The 19,564-nt window shown below is 39.5% G+C and overlaps 1 protein-coding gene across 2 annotated transcripts in view; it reads left to right on the top strand.

Annotated features, from left to right (window-relative positions):
- The first annotated feature begins 739 nt into the window (after positions 1-739).
- sik2b (salt-inducible kinase 2b) overlaps positions 740-19,564 on the top strand; it is a 48,363-nt gene continuing 29,538 nt past the window's right edge. For both annotated transcript variants that reach the window (XM_058634519.1, XM_058634520.1), the window contains exons 1-3: positions 740-1,367; positions 6,709-6,825; positions 13,098-13,161. In XM_058634519.1, the coding sequence (XP_058490502.1) occupies positions 1,230-1,367; positions 6,709-6,825; positions 13,098-13,161 (319 nt within the window). In that variant the 5' untranslated portion in view covers positions 740-1,229. The remainder of the gene's footprint in view (positions 1,368-6,708; positions 6,826-13,097; positions 13,162-19,564) is intronic.

The following is a 19,564-nucleotide window of genomic DNA, read 5'->3' on the forward strand; positions in this document are numbered from 1 at the left end:
AGGTTTTGGTTAGGCTGCAGTCAGGTACTTGTCAGGGATTGGGATTAAGGGTTGTTTTAGGTTGAGGTGGGTGGAGAACACATAAACTGGGTAGCAGAATTCCTCCAGTCTTCTCTTAAACCATATAAACCAATACCAGTCAATATGAAGGAAATGTGTGTTCAATTTTCAAATTCTGCCAACAGATGGCGCTATTATGCTGCTGGACAAAGTCTTTGTGGCTGATAAAATGTCTGGTTTCAAACGAGGAACTGCATTATTTCATTATGTAAGAATTATTGACTGTATATTATGGTGTATTATAGCAGATTGTATGCCCAATAGTGCAATGTAGAGAGTTTTTTTTCTTTTTTTCCGTCGTAAATGAAATCATTGCATGTTTTCTTTCTTTTTTTCTTTTTTAATGTTTATTCCATTCATACTTGCAGGGAGCATGTAGCGCTTCTAATGCAGCTTATGCTGCATAAATAATTCAGCCCTTTTCTCCTGTTTTTTTTTATTCCCTGTAGCCTTTTTGTTTTGCCTTCGTCACAAAAGCCCAACAAACACCCGCGGGGCGAAACTTCAAAGTTACCTATGCGTGCAATCAAGAAGGGCAGACGAGCAAACAGATTTCAGAATAGCAATTTTACCGGTTGACGTAAGAGGTGGGTCTGGTTGTCCTGGCAACCAATTGGCACTGGAGTGTGGAGCGGCTCAGTGGCCCCGCCCCCTGTACAAATACCCCTATGGCTTTGACGTCAATACACGTCAACCGGAGAACATGATGCCTCTTTGCGAGTCAACTCGTACTCTCCGTGGCTGATAGAGGCACCTCCAGCTGAAACATTAGAGCCGTATTGTAGCGGAGGACGTGCCGAGTGTGTTTGAGTGTGAACCTGTCAACAAATGGCCTGCTGCTTCTCCTTCTTGTCGCCGGACTGAGTGTGGCGCTCAGGCCGACACACATATCAACTTTGTCTCGGTTTTTTTTTAATGGACGCGCTTCGAGCGGCGGAGGCAGCGGCAGCAGCAGCAGCAGCGGCGGCGGCGGCGGCGGACAGTTTGTTTGACTTTGCTCCTTATCTATAGCTGCTCAAGCAACCAAGCGAGCCCGCGTGTGTGCGAGAAAGAGTGAGCACCCCTCCACCACCACCACCCCTAGCCCCACCACCACCACCACAGTGTGTCCCCCTCTGCTTCGTCTGGCCGCCTCCTCCTCGTCCACAAACAGTCATATTTAGACCAGCATGGTCATGGCTGACAGTGTCCAGAAACCGCTGATCCGGGGTCCCGTCCGAGTGGGCTTCTACGACATCGAGCGCACGTTAGGAAAGGGCAATTTCGCTGTGGTGAAGCTGGCGCGACACCGTATTACCAAGACCGAGGTGAGTCACTGTTTGTCAGTTAGTTAGTGAGTAAGTAAGTTAGCCCCCAAAGCTAACCCGTGCTACTGTTCAGAGAGAGAGACAGAGTGGGAGTTACATAACTTTTTTTATGTTCAAGTTGACACTCCGGGTATTCTCAGCAGCAGATAGCGTAATGCTGTCCACATCGTGCACTAATAGAAATGTGGATCGGGTGACGGGATCACTCGGCTTCACTGCCCCGGTGCCAGCAGCAGCAGCTGGTGTGTGTGTGTGTGTGTGTGTGTCTATGCTCGTGAGTCGTGCTGCAGGTTTACAGCAGGAGCAATGACTGAGTGCACATTCACCCTCATTCAGCCAACATTATCAGTGCCAGGAAGAGGTCTGACCACCAGTGCTGCTGCTGCTGCTGCTACTGCTGCTGCTGCTGGGAAACACTCACCGGTCAACATGCACGCTGCGTCCTGTAGTAGAGCTTTGAAGCCGTCATAGGTTCAACAAAGTGACCAAATTATACAGACAGCACATGGAGCAAAATGTGCAACACAGAAAAGCAGAAGTGCTGGACGTAATAAGGCAAAAGCACTCTCATGATACATGTGTTTTAAAATGACAGGAGTTTTCTTCCTGATGCAAAGTTAGAGCCAGTTGAATTAATTGTGGTTTGAACATATTCTTGTGCAGAAAACGGCATGTAAAACATTGAGTCGTTCAAAATGTTATCCATTTATATTGAACCTTCGCTATGTTGCTATGGGAAATCTATATTTCAATATACCAGATATCGATTTGGTGATATATCGTCGTCCTTCCTCGTGAAACATGTGAATCGATAAACCAGGGCAAATATCAATATTTAAATTAACAAATGAAGGAGCTCTAAAGTAAACAGTCACTGCCAGTTTCACTCCCCGGGCGTTTCGACTTGGTGTCTCCTCACAGCAGTGCTGCTCAAATGAATGAGGGAATCTTGGGTCAAACCTGGTCGAAGAAGAGAGCGTTTACAGCGGAATAGTGGCGGCGAAAGCTACGTTAAGAGATGCCCCATGCACGTTCAATACAAAGACTTTATGTTTGTTCTCTATGTTATGGATAAATAGAGAAATCCTTTTACCTCAGTCAGACGGATATCGTGATATCGACCATATATCACGTATGGTGAGGTACCCAGTGCAATGAAAATGTGCCTGAAGTTTCACCTTGTCTTCATCGGGGTTGAGGGGGCAGCAGTTTGTCCACAGCTTGACCTACAATGCGCAAGCCACATTTGACCCCTCCTGCAGCTCAGGAGGGGTCAAATGTGCAGACCCATGTCCTAGTGTTTTGGGGCGTGGCTGTTAGGCGCTCACCAGCACTCTCTTCTCCAGGCCCAGCTTTAGTGATGGCCCCAGTGCCCCTACTGCCTTTAGCAGTCCTCCAGAACTGCAATTTGTATGGCCCTTCACCTAGGACAGGGGTCTGCAACCTGCGGCTCTAGAGCCACATGTGGCTCTTCAGCCCCTCTGCAGTGGCTCCTAGTAGTTTAAAAATATGTCTCTAAGATATCAAGGGGATAAATACAAGTGTTTTAATATATTGTGCGTGACTTCCAATGTCAAATGCAATATTAAAAAGCCTTGACAAACGTGTGTTTGAAATATGTTAAATGATGTGTACATTAAGAAGTACATATTTGGAGCCCTGTCTATCTCAGGTTTTACTACATGCAATCCAAATATTGCTTCATTTATTTCAGAGTGGGTTACTTTTAATTTCATTAATTTGCCACAAAAATAAATAAATACCAGTTTTCTGCATGAACTAGTATACAGCTCAACACTACTTTTACATAAGATTTACGTGTATATGTTTTTAATAACGTGCACAAAATTAATTTGTGGTTAATTTATCAACCGTATGTCTTGGACATGTCTGGTTTCCATTTTCCAAATACTAATTGCTGTTACATAAATGACAGTAAATTATGATCAGAAAGCGTTATACTTAATAAAGTGGGTCCATGGTAAGGGGAGGTACCCGAAAAGCTCAAGTTAATTAAAAAAACGACAACATACAAATATACAGGTTGTCATAAAAGTACATTGTGCTGGACGCCTGACGAGAATCATACACCTTCACTCCTTTTGGTAATTACTCAAATAGTTGCCTCAGTGTACCAGCTTGAGAGTCTGGCTGGTGTAAACATGCTTGTTGTTGCTGTATGTAGAGAATGCAAGCATGGGTCGGTGGTCTAATTATGTAATTTTAAATAATGATGTGATTCAGTAGGTGCTGTGCCAAAAAAGAAAAAAAAAAAGTGCAGAGAGCTTTCTGAGGAGCATGATGTGCCAGCCAGAGCTCCGTAATTGGAAAGCAAAGGATTCTGCACACAGGCACGTAGACAGCAATCCTCTGACACTGCTCTGGTGTCCTCTCAGAGTTTGGAGAGGGTTTGATATTAGGCTGCACACTCTCAGGCGATGCAGTGTGAGCACAGCGAGAACAGGATTTGGATTTGCCCGAGTTTGCTTATAGGGCTATCTCATCTCTGAGCAGAGAGGCAATTTGTGAGTTGTGCCACTGAGGGCCGTGACGTTTTACTGCAATGATAGAGACAGTACAGAGAGTCCAGTCTCTGTTGTGAGACAGAGGAGGTGATAGAAGATTGGATCCTGGGAGATGAGTGAAAACACAGTTGCACACTTTGATCTTTGGTCTCCACCGCCTCCCACTGTTGTTGTCGAACGTGCAAGTAATCTGCACAGACAAACAAAGATGTACGTCATCTCAGCCAAGACTCGTGGTCTGCTTAATGAGTAAAACGGTGAAAAATGGCTCTAATCTTTCATAATATGATTATTAAAGCCTGTGAAAGAGTGTAGCATTAGTCCAGAAGTGTAATCTGCAGCCATTTAAAATTAAGAGTCGCACTAGGTCAGGTTTTAATGTGAGTCAGCGTGGTATTTAGACTGGCTGACTGTTTTTTAGGCAACTGATTTTCGTAGAGCTCACTCAACACTGGTTGGTACACAAAGCCAGTGCAAATGCTTGGCTCAGTCAGACCCATGGCCAGAGCCAGGCTGTTTATTAAAGTGGCCAAGGTCAGCTGGAAAGGCAGGCTATCAACTTTATGTGATGCCATCTGCCTTGGAACCATGCCAGTGCAAAAAAGATGTTAGCCTGGTAAAAGACTGTGAGGAAAATCAGGTTTAATGACGCATTAAACATCAGATCTGATGTGTCTCTTTGCACGGGTGACTGTGCATATTCCCAGATAAGTGCAGGTGTTTGCATAACCCACTTTTTCATCCCGTGGTTCCTGCGTGTCATACTAACCTATTCATCCGATTTATGTATATTTTGCAACTCGTTGGTTCACAATGTAGTGCAAGCTCGCTCCCATGTGGTACCATACATGTATTAATCCTCTCCACACAGCACCGCCCTCCATTTCTGCTCTCATTACGTGAGGCTTAATCATTGCTCTTAAATGACCTTGTGCTAATAGAGTTCATTAGAAGTCTTGTGTTGTATTATGTGTTGCTACCTTTGCCAAAGGAGGTCATGTTTTTGCAGACATTTTTCTGTCTGGTTGTTTGTGAGCATCATAACTATAAAAAAAATCCAAGGTGAATTTTGAGGACATTTACTAGGGATGTAGGTAATGACCCAAGAAAGAAAATATTATTATTATTATTATTTTAGTGTGAAGGAGGTTTTGCAGGAGTGCTTTCTCTAGTTGAGTGTAATCACTTAGCTCAGATCCTTTTTTGTGTGTGTCCTTTAATCCTGCCATTTCCATAGAGCACTGAATTGTATATTGAGTGCTGTAAGAAAAAAAAAAAAAGTTAGAAACATTAAAACAACATACTACTTAACTTTTAATTAGTCCACATCTTAAAGCGCTAACTACAAATAGATGGAAGAGGATAAAACATTAATTTGTGTTCGTATTAGTGCAGGAAAAATGCGGCTCTCAAATGCGGCTCTATGCTACAGCAGAAATGCGTATGCAAAAATAATTCCAGATAATCTGGCGGATAATGCTGCACCTGACTCATCCTTTGTCATTATCTGGAATGACGTCACCGCGCAGCCCACAATGGACGCCAGTCAAATGCATGCCCTTGCGCATTCCTGATAAAGTATAGTGTGAACAGGGAAGTTCTGCTGTTCATCTGATGGCTGCCAAAACAGAGTAAAACAAACTCATCAGTGTGATTAGAGGCGCAATTATAAACCGCTGTGTGGTGTTTATACATTTGATAATCCTTCACACTCACGGATCCATTTTTAACATCTCACCCTCATGATTAACTGCTACATATTGTCTTATTGATTCAGATTGTTTGTTTTGTACGACTTTTCCATGACATATAGTCGGTTCATATACTCACATTTGTGCAGATGGAAGAATGATAATCTTCATATAAACTTTTAAGAGTCACTAGTTCCTGTACCAACATACAGTATACGAGTCCTAAAAAAACCAGCCCTGTTCTTTTAGTTTTCAGTGATTACCGAGCAGTGGAGTTGAGGTCTCCTGTTGTTTACGCCTCCAGCTTTCTCAGAACACTTCAGACCACACTGGTGAAAAGTTGTTTATAAGACCATGTGAAGGAGAGATGTTAATATCGCCTTGTTACCTACCGGACATCATTACTCAGAGCCAAGAGCGTTGAGGTTGTGAGCGTGCGATTTACACGTACATGTCATAGTGGGTGGGTGGGTGTGTGTGTGTGTGTATCCAGTGAGGCATGTGTTTGCCTCTGCTGAACCGTAGTATGATATTTCATCACGGCTCAAATTTTGAAAAGTGTTTATGAAAATTCCAGTACGGGCTGCTTTTAACTGTTTATGCTGTGTCTGAAAAAGTTTGCCACTCTCTCAGCAGAGAAGGACACTCTGTCCTTGTGCTACGCTGGGAATATAAAAATTGCTGTATGTGTCGTTGGAGTTTGTTGTGAGTGTGGGAATTGGGTTGCACGATATTAGGAAAACACGTACTGTGGGATAATGTTGTTGAATATTGCAATGAGGACATGACATGCAATAAATAAACAAATACTCCAGTAAACTGTGTTGATGTCTGGCTGCCTCGCGTTTGCCGCTAACACAGACCCAGACAGTGAAACCTATGCAGACTCTGAACAAAAATGTGAAATGCAAGTGTGCTTGGCTGCCATATTAGGAAACATTGATAAAACAATGCAAATAAAAAACAACTATGTGGTAAGAAAAACCCTCTTTAAGGAACAATAATTATTTATGGTTCAATATGTTATGCAGCCCTAGTGTGGGGTGCAAAAAGACCTAACAATGATTCTACTGTAAGTTAGTGCTAGTTAATAATAATACTGACTGTTGTGCCACTATTTTGCAGGTGGCCATTAAAATCATTGATAAGACCCAACTGGATGCTGTCAACCTGGAGAAGATCTACAGAGAAGTTCAGATCATGAAGATGCTTGACCACCCCCACATCATCAAACTCTACCAGGTGAGTTACTGGCTCTAATGCCTTTTATCTGCACTAGACCGACACCTATTCACTGCTAGCTGGGCAATAATGTTGTAATGTTTTGGTGTTGCTGCTTTCCTCTCTCTGCTGTTATCATTCGGCTGGGCTTGTGTGTCCTTTTTGTCTCTCTCTGATTGAAATCTCTTTGTAAGTTGTTATTCCCCATGTTGCAGTGATGTGTGATGATAAATGGTTTAACCTGTTGGGTTGTTTTTTTTATTTGCTTTTTCATAACTGATATTTTTTTTTTTTTGATCACACTTTTTCTCTAAACCCACCTCATCATAACTACATGCAGTGATGGAGGAATGCCACCATACTTGATGTACTTGTCCATTTAATCCAGTTAGTATGACACAGACGGGGAAGTTTTTCATTATCATTATCCATGAACAAAAGTTGTCCAGGCAGAATCCAGAACCAGTTCCAAATCATTCAAACAATGTGAATTGTATTTTTCCAAGCTGATGAGTTCAATTTGTCAATACTGTCATGTTTATAAAACATTGACATCAAACTCATTCCAATGTTAGCACTGCACTTGTTGCCCATTACTTTTAGAATATGTTTTAACATTATATTAATCACTGTTAAGTGATATTTTCAGTTTTGGCTCCTGTGTGATCAGTACATTTCACAGACACAGCCTACCTTCGCCTTTACCTTATCATTTTATTGTAGTTTTGTGTGCCTTTTTATGGTGCATTATCCAAGTTTTATTGTTATTACACTTGCTCTGGTACAATTAACCTAGGTTTATTATAAACGTCTATATTTATTTTTTTTAAATTTAAGGGTTTACTATTGAAAGCATAGCATTATTTGAGGAAGTGTACGAGTTGTAATTTTGACAGCTTGTTATATCTGTAAAATGTTAATTTGGAAGTAAAGATTGAAATGCTAAGAAAAAGCTGAAACATCTTTTTATGTCGGCTTTAGTACCAGGAATGTCATATCTTTTGACATTTCACACATGAGCTCCCCTGCTTTCCAACCAAGCAGAATGTATTTGCCAAGGGTAAATATCCCATGCTATGTTATAATAACATTTGTGCCATGCAGGCAGACTCAGAAAGTCTTAACCACAGTGACAACAGCAGTTAACAGTGGAACATTTGCATAGTTAATACTCACAGACACAGAGACAGCACAACTGTGACACTGACTCTGAAAAGCTGTGGAGGCACAAAACTGAGCAGGAACTGTTTAGTGAATTGATTAAGTATCTGAATAATTTGTAGCATTATTATCAAAGTCTTACTGATTCCCATCTTCAGTCCACTGTATAGGAATATTTGCCATGTAATGGTGAGACTGCAGATTGTAACAAATGGAGGACAGCAGGGAACTACGGTGGCCTTCACATACCAAAAAGGAAGTCAGTCTTATTTGTTTGCATAGTAGTCTTCAGATTAAAAAAGCAGATTGCACATGCTTTGGCTGGTTTGTCTTTTCAGGCTGCTGTAGAAACTATGGATGGGCGTTCCATGCTAAAACACTTTTCGAAAATCGTATCTAATTAGTTGAATAATCGTCGGAAAACCAGTTCCTGAGCCAGTGGTTAATTTCAATAGGAAAGCCTGAGGTAACGCTCCTCTGTGCTGGGCACAATGACCACAGAGCGTCTGCATAAACGGAGCTGTTCACTCCCTTCTCAAAGTCTTGATACATAAACCACACTTTTAAATTCAAAATGACTAATTTCTCGCCTCAAATGATCTGAAAACTGCCTTCCATGACACAGAAAATGTTTTATTTCAAGTTCTCAACCAGTGGTTGATTTCAATAGGACAGGCAGAGGCAATGCTGCTCTGAGCGCTCGTGTAAACAGAGCTGCAGAACCATATTTTAAAATTCTAAATGACTAATTTCTAGCCTCAGATGATCTTAAAACACTGAAAAAAGTATTAGGGTTTGAAGATAATGTCTTAATATAATAAATACAAATATTATTGCTATTGCTATTTTTGCCTTTTAGAACATAAAAGAGTACAAAAGGATCGAAGAGACATTTGGGCCCAAGTTGTCCCCGTAAACACCATTGGTCATTGTCTATGTTTGTGTCTGTGTGTGTGTGCGCACACATGCATTTTAGCTTATGAATGGTTTGGTGTGTTGTGTTTGTGGCAGATTTTGATTGTTAAGTTCATACTCTTTATGTTTCAAACATTCACTTTAATTAGCAGCTATTACTATAAATGAAGTGATATAATTGCGCCTTCGTGGAATGAGCACTTGCAGTGGAAACCTATTTTGAGTCTTTACCACAAATCATGGCGTAAGGGGCCGACGCGCTAAAATGTGCAAGCTAGAACCCTGGATTATTGGATAAACATGACAGTGCAAGATGGCAGCCTCTATACAGCAAGTCCATGATGGAAAGAACATTTAAAAGGCTTATTCTAAGGCTATGAAAATGTTATTCTTTTTATTTTAAATTAAAGTTACACATGTTCATCCTCATACTAATGGGTTGTATGTTCTGTTTGTGACAACAAACCCTCTAAATGTTTCACACTGGACCTTTTTAAAGGGGTGTGTTTTAAAAGCCTCCCTGAATTGTTGTCTAACATATATTATAAGTGGCACTGCGAGCTGGTCACAAAGACTCCTCATGTTACATGTATTACAGTGAGGGCTCAGTGTAACATCTGTTGAGGGGGCCTGGAGTCGGCGACTGCCTCTGGCAGAATTCACCTTTGTCGTTCTTCCAGGTACTTTAGCAGTTGGAGTTGAACACACGGCCAATCCAGGTCATTTTCTAATGCATTAGCAAACAACTGATGTCTAGCTGAATCTGCCGCCACTGGATAGTTTTAAGATATGAGAGCATACGGTAGTTAATGACTGACGGACACTCGGCACTCCGTGTCTTTTCTACACATTCATACAGTGTAGAAATCGATTTTATGAGTGTTTGTATTTGGACTGTGTTTGAAAATTCAAATATAAAAATGTTTCAATGACAGTTATCTATATTACTTGTATGTATAATGTTTAATTTAGGCCCGAGTAGATTATTCAAAATTGCTTACTGTTAATGTGCACCGCCTTTATGGAAAAAAGTCATAGCATACAGTGTAAGAGACAGCTTTGTCATTGTAGCTGGACAACTACTACTGGCAATGGTACAGCATTATTTATTTATTTTTATACATATATATATATATATATATATATATATATATATATGTATATGTATATATATATATATATATATATGTATATGTATATGTATATGTATATATATATATATATATATATATATATATATATATATATATATATATATTCAACTTAATCCTATACATGTAATTTCCCCTTAAGCCCTAAGCCACGTGTAAGGACATTCCACATGATTTATTCTGCTGTTGCACTTGATACACTGGTACTTGCTACAGGTATTTTAGTCAGACAAAAGGATACAGTGCTGTTTGGCACAAAACAGTCCAATATCTCAACAATTGTAGTGATGCTGTTGCATTACATAAGCCTGTGGGTCCTGTTTCTTACCCCTGTTATCGTTACACAACCATGTGACTCCACTCTAGCTGTTTGCTGTGTTATTTTAGTATGTGTCATTGTTTCCGACAGCCCAACTGTCCAATCAGCACAGGTCAATCAGTGAGTCTCTGCAAGTACAAAGACTTTAAGCAGTGAAGTTATCATGACATGCTCTTACCAAACCGCTCTGTTTTTAGTTACTTTAAGTCGTGTCAACATAAAATGGATCCTTCATTCTAAAAATTAAAGATGTTCCTGGAAGTCCTTGAATAAATATATTCAAGGATATTTGATAGATCAATGCACTCAATGTCAATGTCTTCTATGCTATAATGAACCCCCACATTATTAATAGTTTTAAAATAATTTTATTTTGATAAACTATTAATTTACAGTCCCATGTCAGAATATCAAACAGCCATCCTGTGGTTCACCACAGTGTCTGTCCATTTTTAAAAAGTTTATTGACGTCAAAATAAATAACCAAATGATATCTTATCCATTTTTTCTAAACAATCTGTAATATAATAAAGTGTGTTGTATAACATGTTCAATATCACCTGAAGCGAGAGACACGGTGACGGTAACCTTAACACTCAGAGCTGTTTGCATTTTGTGGCATTTGAAATTTAACGCATGAATCATTCCCTTGTATTAAGATTTATAACATCACACATATTGGTATTCATATATATCCCTCCCCCCTTTTTCTCTGAAACGCACACAGTTCTGTGTGTCTGTGTATCTTGTGTAATGTGTTATCTTAAAATGAAATCAATAATCACTTGATACAGCTGAAGCATGGACTATCAATGGAGGCACTGTATCTACTATCTGTAACACAAATAATACGATTCTATTCAACTTTTTCCACTTAAAAAACAAACAAAAAATGGATTATAAAACTCAACATATTGGCTTGTTATGTGGCCTTAAAAACAGGACTGGGCATTCAAATCCATGTAAGCCAAAATGATCAGAATCATGTTTAGTTTTTATTTATGCAAAATGTTATTCTCCTTATAACACTGTGTTGTTAGGTACTAACCTAACATGTCATGTACAGCAAAACACAGTTCAGTAGTCTCTGGAATTCCATAGTCCCTCACAAATCTGAAACACAGAAAGTATGTATTAATTTAAATAATGTATATATTTATTATGATCCCATCCCTGTGTCGTGAACCAGTAGTGCTGTCTCTGCCACAAAGATGACAAACTCTGGTTCATAATTCTTGATATTTGAGAGGTTTGAGAGATGTTTTTTAATGATTTCCCAGTATTTGTGAATGATTTACAGTTTGGCATCACTCTAGAACTTTCTGAGCCTGATTCACACACTTCGAGTCACTGTGAGTCAATCGAGTTACGTACCTCCATCTATGCACCAGTTCAGACTAAATTTGGTTTGCAGCAGTGGTTACAGAACACAAAATATTGCAAGCAAACTGACGAAATTCTGCTAGAATAAATCCCACTGATGGGACCTGAACCCCACAGTTACAACATGTCATTCGTGGGCAGAGTGGGGATGGAAGAGGCACTATTACAATTTCGTGGTCAAAAAGATTTTTTTATTTTTTTAGAAAGAGAACAATAGTAAAGTATTGCTTTGTCATTTAATAAGTCTGGCTTGTCAAGTAGAAAACAAAATGTATATGTCGTAGTAGGGTACAATAAAATCACATCAATCCTAACAAATAATGTCAACCTGTTGGAGGTGAAAGCTCATGTCATATTATGCTGTTTTCTCCTTTTGTAACAAATGAAGTAAAGGTAAGTGTTTTTGTTGAATGCTTTCTAAAACATCAGCCGACATTTTGCATAGTTTATGATTTTGATAACAGCTGCAATCCAGTCACGCCAGTGCCAGGTGTCACACTATTATACCTAGGTGCCGTGTCATACTGGCACTGCAAAATAAAAGAGAGCCGTCGTCGTCAATACTATTAGTTACACCTTTACTTTTCCTGCTGTGAGGAGTAAAAATATGCACTGTGAGAAAATGTTTACCCCCCAAATGAGTTGCTGTTGCTGCCCTTAATTCATCAGCTAGTCTCTCCACGATAGAGAGAGAGAACAGAATGTGTTTGTTAAACAACAGAGTCCAACCAAAGGAGAAAACACAAACTGGTTTTCATTTCCTAAATCCATGAATCGGTCAGTGTAACAGATGGAAAACTGATCATAAACAATGAGCGTGGGCTTTCTAGTGTGAATGTCTGGCTCTCTGTGTCTGATTCATCCTCCCCTCTCCATCTGATTCTGCCCTCTGCATTTAATTCTATTCATCACCCGAGTGTTTCTGTTTCTAAATCGGTTCTTTTCCTCCTACACAATGTGGCACTGGGTGAGGACTAAAAGGTTTTAAGTACCATTCAGATATGCTCTGCAGCACCAACTGTCCACCTCCATTCTCTTACATGGTTGCCATTTTTAGACTCTGTACCATTCATGCATTTGGGTTTTGCTCATGACTTTGTGGATGCCAGATGCTGCAGTTAAACCACAGAGTGGGAGCCTCGTGGGCAGTTTCTGTTATATTTTGGTCAATTGTGTCTGTTTTTGGCTCTCTTTTTCTTTTTTTTTCTTTCTAATACTCTCTTGTTGCAGGAGATTGTTTTTGTGAATTGTCTGATAATGTTGCTCTTGAAAAGTGGTCTCCTCTGTGTATTCACATGGACTCTCCCACTCTTTTTTTCCCCCCCTCCCCTGGCCCCTGTTCCTTTGTCCTCTCCCCCTCCCAGGTGATGGAGACGAAGAACATGCTTTACTTAGTCACGGAGTATGCCAAGAATGGGGAGATTTTTGGTGAGTGATATTTTCAAGTACAAGATCAGCGTGATTTCTGTGTCTTATGCACGTTGCCCCCCCATCCACTTCATTTACATACTCCCCATATCTGTTCCACGCAAAAAAATATCAGCTGTGTTGTGTCAGTAGTGTTTTTGATAAACAAGGAAGTATCAAAGTCTTGTTGAGTTTTCAGGCCCTTACAGTTATTTTGGTCCAAATCTCAAAGGTCATAGATGGAAAAATGAGAACAGAGTCCCAATGCATTCCTTGTCATTAGCTGCTAGTAATTGTGTTGCTTCATATGCTGACATTGTTTTCTTGTAGTATAAATGACATCACTGTATGCCTTTGAAGAACACAAAGAGGCAGCCTCAAAGTGAAAAAGAAGAGTTTATTACTCTGTGTGGTGTAGGATCACATGATGTTGAGATCATGCAAGACACCATGGATATTGTCTACCTGCTGGTGTTATTCAGTCATTTTAATGGACCATGGTACATCATGGTGCAATTGCAATCAGCTGACAACAAAAAAAGACCGGATATAAACATGTCGATTCAAGCACTCCTCTTGATTAATCTTTTAATAAACGCCACAGAAAACAGTATATAACAGTGCTCCAAACAACCAACAATGACTTGTTTTGGCACTGCATTGTTTTATCTTGTAGTTATTCATTTATATTTATGTTTGTCTGTTGCTTCTGCTGCTGCCGTAACACAAATAATTTAAAAAAAGTGATATTCGGTTCTAAAACATAATGTGCTACGCTTGATTTTCAAAAATCACACAAAACTGTGTTCTAGATTGTACAGTATCAACCATGAATGCTCCAAAAGCAGTTTTAGTATGAGATGATCTCAAATAAACAGCACAGATCAATGATTTGCCCTAAGGGTCTTGCATAATGATTTTTAAATGACTAAAATAGACCAGATACTCAAGTGTTGACTCATTTTCAGAAAGTACAGCACATTAAGAAAAATATGGAACAGAAAGAAATTAAACTTGTTCCTTTGCTGTAGACTGTAATTTCCAGTCAGTCACCAGTATTTTAGAGACAAAAATGGAAGTAGGCTAAATTTGCCAAAGGACCATTAAAATGATTAAAGTTTCCAAGAAGACAGTCTGAACATACAGTGTACACTAATGATTTCTTTTTTTAAAGCACATCAGTGGAAATGTTATACTCTAATAATCTTAGGTGCAAATAAAGCAAATTGTGCAGGAAGAGACAGACAAGTTCGAACACAGCAAGAATAGTACATGAAGATAACAAATTATCTTGGGTCTGCCGTTGGAAGCATGTGCACTCTATCACCACGACACACACACTCAATTTGTACAATGTGTACACACTTCACTCTCCCATCCAGTACATGAGACATGTGCCCAAAGAAGAAGCTTGTTTTTGCATGTGTCGTTTTTTTATTCACTCAGAAATGTTACAGTGAAATATTTTGGAACCAAAAACTGGGATTCTTGGGACCATTCCAACTCGGAACATGAAATATTTGTACACTTGCATATTTCAAGTGTAGACCTGTCTGATGTGGCCAAACTAAGTAGATCATGATCCACTCATTGTTGGCCTCACCTATCACACTGTCTCGGAATGTCTGCACTTAGCTACTACTTCCAGACATACTGTAGTAGCTAAGAGGCTTACTCTACTCTGTAGTGTATGGTAAACTTAATAGGTGTGTGTGTGTGTGTCTGTGTGTGTGTGTGCGTGCGCACATACAGTATGTGTGCATGTGTCTTTCTTAGGCCAGTGTTCCACTTGTGATGTTGACTCAGCAGCAGTAGCAGCAGCTCCTGCTCCCGTGACCCACTGAGAGCTGAGAATCAGATACCAGGGGGAAAAAAAATGAATGAGAAAACCGTGTGGTTGAAACAGAAAAGGAAATACAGACATGTAGCAAGACTCCTCTGTGTTACTGCATACTGTGCTTAACACATTTATTAGACCACCAACCAAAGCCACAGCTGCCCTGAACTAACAGCATTGGTTAATCAAACTCATTCTTTTAATGTAATGGTTAATACACCAGTATGTAGAAGCTCTTTAACCAAAATGATATTTTAAAAGCTTAAATATAATTATTGTTATCCAATACAACAGATACAAGAAACCTGAACCATTTCTTGATTAAGATGTCAAATTATAGTTATTTACTGAGATAAGCTTAGAGACTCGTAGCTGTAGTGTTTACTTCACACACAGCCGAGTGGCTTCCTTTTTCTCGTTCAACCCTTGGAAAGAGTTTGTGTATTTTCCCAAATGATGATCTCCTCCTTTTCAAATAACCTATCATGATTGGTTAAACTCGTTTTTTTCCATAATCCATAGATATTAATTTTTTTCCCATGGATCGTCCCAGAGTATTATAAAACCAAGTTGTGTCCTCATTCCTCAGACCCCTCTGCCCTAATTGAACAACGTAATATAGTTACATAAGACAATCATATGTGATTATCAGCTGCAGCTGCAGCCGCTTTTATTCAGCCAGACACCAATTCATCGCTGCTGCAGCACTAGGCAAGTATTAGAGCATTCAATCTTGCAAAATTGAACAATCATTTCTGCTTTCCAAGTACTTGTTCTGGAGGTGGATCAACTCATTCAGCCATACTGAATGCAGACAAATGGATAAGCTGCCAAGTCAACCTCTTCCTCCACTATTGCCCTCCGGAGAGTTGCCTCCGCTTTTATGACAAGATACACTTCTCAGGTTTGCTTCACAACATATGTGTCACAGCAGGGAAGATGTGAATGTGTTGTGTATACTTAAACAGTCCACACTCCTATTCTCCGTTCAGACCAACGAGTGCATGGTGTTTGTGGTGGAGCAGGGGGGGGGTGACGCGTGCGTGTGGATGCACATGCGTGTGCACAAGTTTGGATTTGGAAAGACAAAGAAAGTGTGCCTTTGTCAGTCTGCTGCACCCACAGTCTGTTTCTACACCGCTGGATGAATCAAACCTGGAAATTGGGTCAACCACAAAATAAAGAGGAATTGCGTAGAGCATAGGAAGGAGACGAGAGGAGGTGGAAGAGAATGGAGGCGAGAGCAGGGGACATCCATTTGAATTTGGAAGGTGTTGGAGAAATGTAGGGCATGCATATTTAAGGAAGCACTGCTGGAGAGAGAGGGATTTTTATATCTTCCAGTGAGTAGGATCACTCATGATGATAAAAAGGAAATGAGACGGCGAGGCTGGTTAATTTCAAAGGAGTTACTCTGCTGTTTTCTTATTTTTTTACAGCAGCTGTTGCTTTTGATGTCATTATAAAATAACCTTCGTATCACAATGACTGTGCTCTGTACGGATCATCTGATGGGGCTGTGGCAGCTTTGACTTTGATGACCAGAGGAGAAAAACATAAATCTAATATAGCGAGGGCTACTTGAAAATAAAAAGCAATACAACCTGGAAAGAATGTGCAATGTCCTCCATGCAATAAGCAAAATGGATTTGAAGAACATCATCCTATGTACAGATTAGACAGGACTGGAGCATAATGTGTGTCAGAATATGAATTATTAGTCTTGATCTATACACATTTTCACACAGTGTATAGATCTCACACAGTGATCCTTTTAAATGTGTTTTTTCGAATGAAAATGAGAATAATTATGTAAAAATGACCATTCCCTCTGAAAAAAACACAAGTATACATACAAGTATTTAAGTCAATTTTAATATCTACATATAGAGCTAAAATGATTTGTAAAATGTTATACATATATTTTCTAACAAGCTTTCTTGATAAATTTTATAGACAAAGCAATCAAGCAAATAGTTTTCAGATTTCCCTATAATTAAAATAATGCCCATTCTTATAGTAGTAGTAGTAGTAATTATGATAATAATTGAAATAACTGCTTTGCTTCTCAAAAGTGCTTTGCATCAATTAAGTCCTAAGGATAAGAAATGATCATGATTTAAAACATAGTAAATAGTTGTAAATAGTCATGAGACCACTAGGACAAGGAAAAAAAAAAAAGGATTGTGTGTTTGGATTGACAGATTGCCTGATGTCCTCTGCTGCAGAGATTATGGCCAACAACATTGTGACACAAATCTATCGCAGCATCACTGCACGTTTTAACTCTGGTCTGATTAACATCCAGGAGAGCAGAGTTTAAGTATCTGCGTGGTTTAAGAAAAGCAATCTGGCACTAATCTATGAAGAGATTAAATATTCATTAGTTACAAGTGACAGGTATGAAAAGGATTTTAGCTATGGCTTTTACAGGTTGCACAGACCATCGTGAGGAGAAGTTAACATTGACACTGTCTAACAGGGGATTGGTCATGTTTGAGAGGAGCAAATTTCACACACACTTTTGAGCGTCAGGCACCTAAAAATGGAAAAGGTTTTAACACGATAAACATGACGTTATTTTTGAGCTGGAGTCATTTGTGTTTGTCTTCTTCAGTGATTTGAAAACATTTCAAAGCAGTTTACAGTTGTAGTTTATATAAATAAATCGCATGTATAAATAATATGGGTTTTTTAAGGTAAATTAAATATCAGCTAAAATGTGCCCTTCATTTCTTTATTACTCTCTTTCGTTCACATGATATTGTATGAAGCAGAAAACAAAATAATAACTTATTACTCATCTATGAGATGGTCAGCAAGGGTTATGTCTTCCATATGATCTCGTATGTTGAGCATCATCAAGATTTAAAAATGTGTTTTGTCCTTAAAACTACTTTAGTACTTTACTTACTGTTGTATTATAGTGTTTAAATTAGACCTGAGGGGAAAATGATAACATATCTACACTAAACTGAGCCTTATTTTAATCCAAGTGTGACAAAATGCTTGAAATCTATGTCCACATCCAAGCCACAAACAGGCAGATGCTCTGTCTAAATGAATTAACTAAATAAATACATAAATGCAATAAATAAAAAGAAATGAAAGCCCCACAGTATGAGCTGTGAGTTTGTTTTCATTACTAAATCATCTTCACTAATCTCAGTTTTGTGAATTAACCTAATAATGAAAGACTTCTAAAAGTGGCCGTAAAATACAGTAGTTCTTCTTTTTGCAACTGATTATTTCAAATCCAAAGGTTCTCTGAAACAGGCCGACACATTCTGACTGTGTCGAGAACAATATTTGAATAATTTGGCTACAAATACAAAGAACAAAGAGGGATTTCAGCAATTGAACTAAACACGACAGAGACGCAACTAAATAAAATGAAAGGATATCATTATTATTGCCAAAATATCCACACAGTTAGCAGATATTACCCTGCTACTGAGGCTGTGTTTCTGCCTCATTTGCCTGATTGTAAGCAGCATAAATGAAAAGGTAAAGGACAAATGTTGAGTTGAATTTTCCAGGTTTTGTAGGTAATGGACTGAAGAAGAATATATTAGAGTTGGTGGTAATCCAGACACTAGTCTGGACTCAGTGCTTAGCTAGTTGTGTGGTTGTTGTTGTTTTTTGTATTTATTCTGAGTGAATACCAAGTGTCACGACCAGTAGCTGCATCTGAATTTTGGCAGGACATAACTTGGATGTCATGCTCAGCTCCAGCTGACTTCAGTCCACTTTAGCCCCCGGAGGTGCCAGTATTAAATCAGTATCAGCATCCATCAACGTGCACAAAGATTTGACTCGAGTGGGGCAGCTGTACGCAAGTGGTTTGGGTATCAGTTCCCGGTGTATGATCTGTCGCCAGTGTCTGTGAATGTGTGTTTGCCCTTTATCGTCCACGCACACACGCGCACACACACACACACACAGGTTTGTGCAGCTATTTTTCTTAGGGCACTGCACTGACTTATTTTCAGTTGGACATCATCAACAAAGTGTTATCCCAAACCTTAACCATAACCAGTTATTGCCTAACCCGAAGGACCAGGTTTTGGTCTCCATGAGGACTTCTTGTCAGTGTTAATGCCAGAAACGATCCTAAAAAAAAATAGTACACACATTTCATCCATCTCACATTCATGTATGTGTAAGACTAACACAAACCCTGCAAATGACTATTTAATCTAAAGTTTATGGCACGCACGCACGCACTCACACACACACACACACTTGCCCCATGGTGTTGTCTGAAGTCAAGCCAAAGATCTGTTGAACAAGCCAGTTTGTACCCATGATGTTTGTCCCCTCTAAACCTGAGCAGCTGCTGAGAGACTTAACTCCTCAACCAGCTCTCAGCAGAAGTGGAACACAGTGGTTGTTGAGCTGCTCCCTAATACCCACATGATTCATACTTTTTCTGTTTGCTTTCCCAGAATGCATTGCTGCATGCCTCACACTGTGCTGAGGGCCTTGCCCTCGACAACTTTGCATCAGTGGATTACTCATCCTTCTACTGGGGGCAACATAACTTGTGTGTGTCAGAGAGAGAGGTTGTGCAGTGTTGATTGCTCA

The sequence above is a fragment of the Solea solea genome, chromosome 7 (assembly GCF_958295425.1).
Source record: "Solea solea chromosome 7, fSolSol10.1, whole genome shotgun sequence".
Lineage (NCBI taxonomy): Eukaryota > Metazoa > Chordata > Actinopteri > Pleuronectiformes > Soleidae > Solea > Solea solea.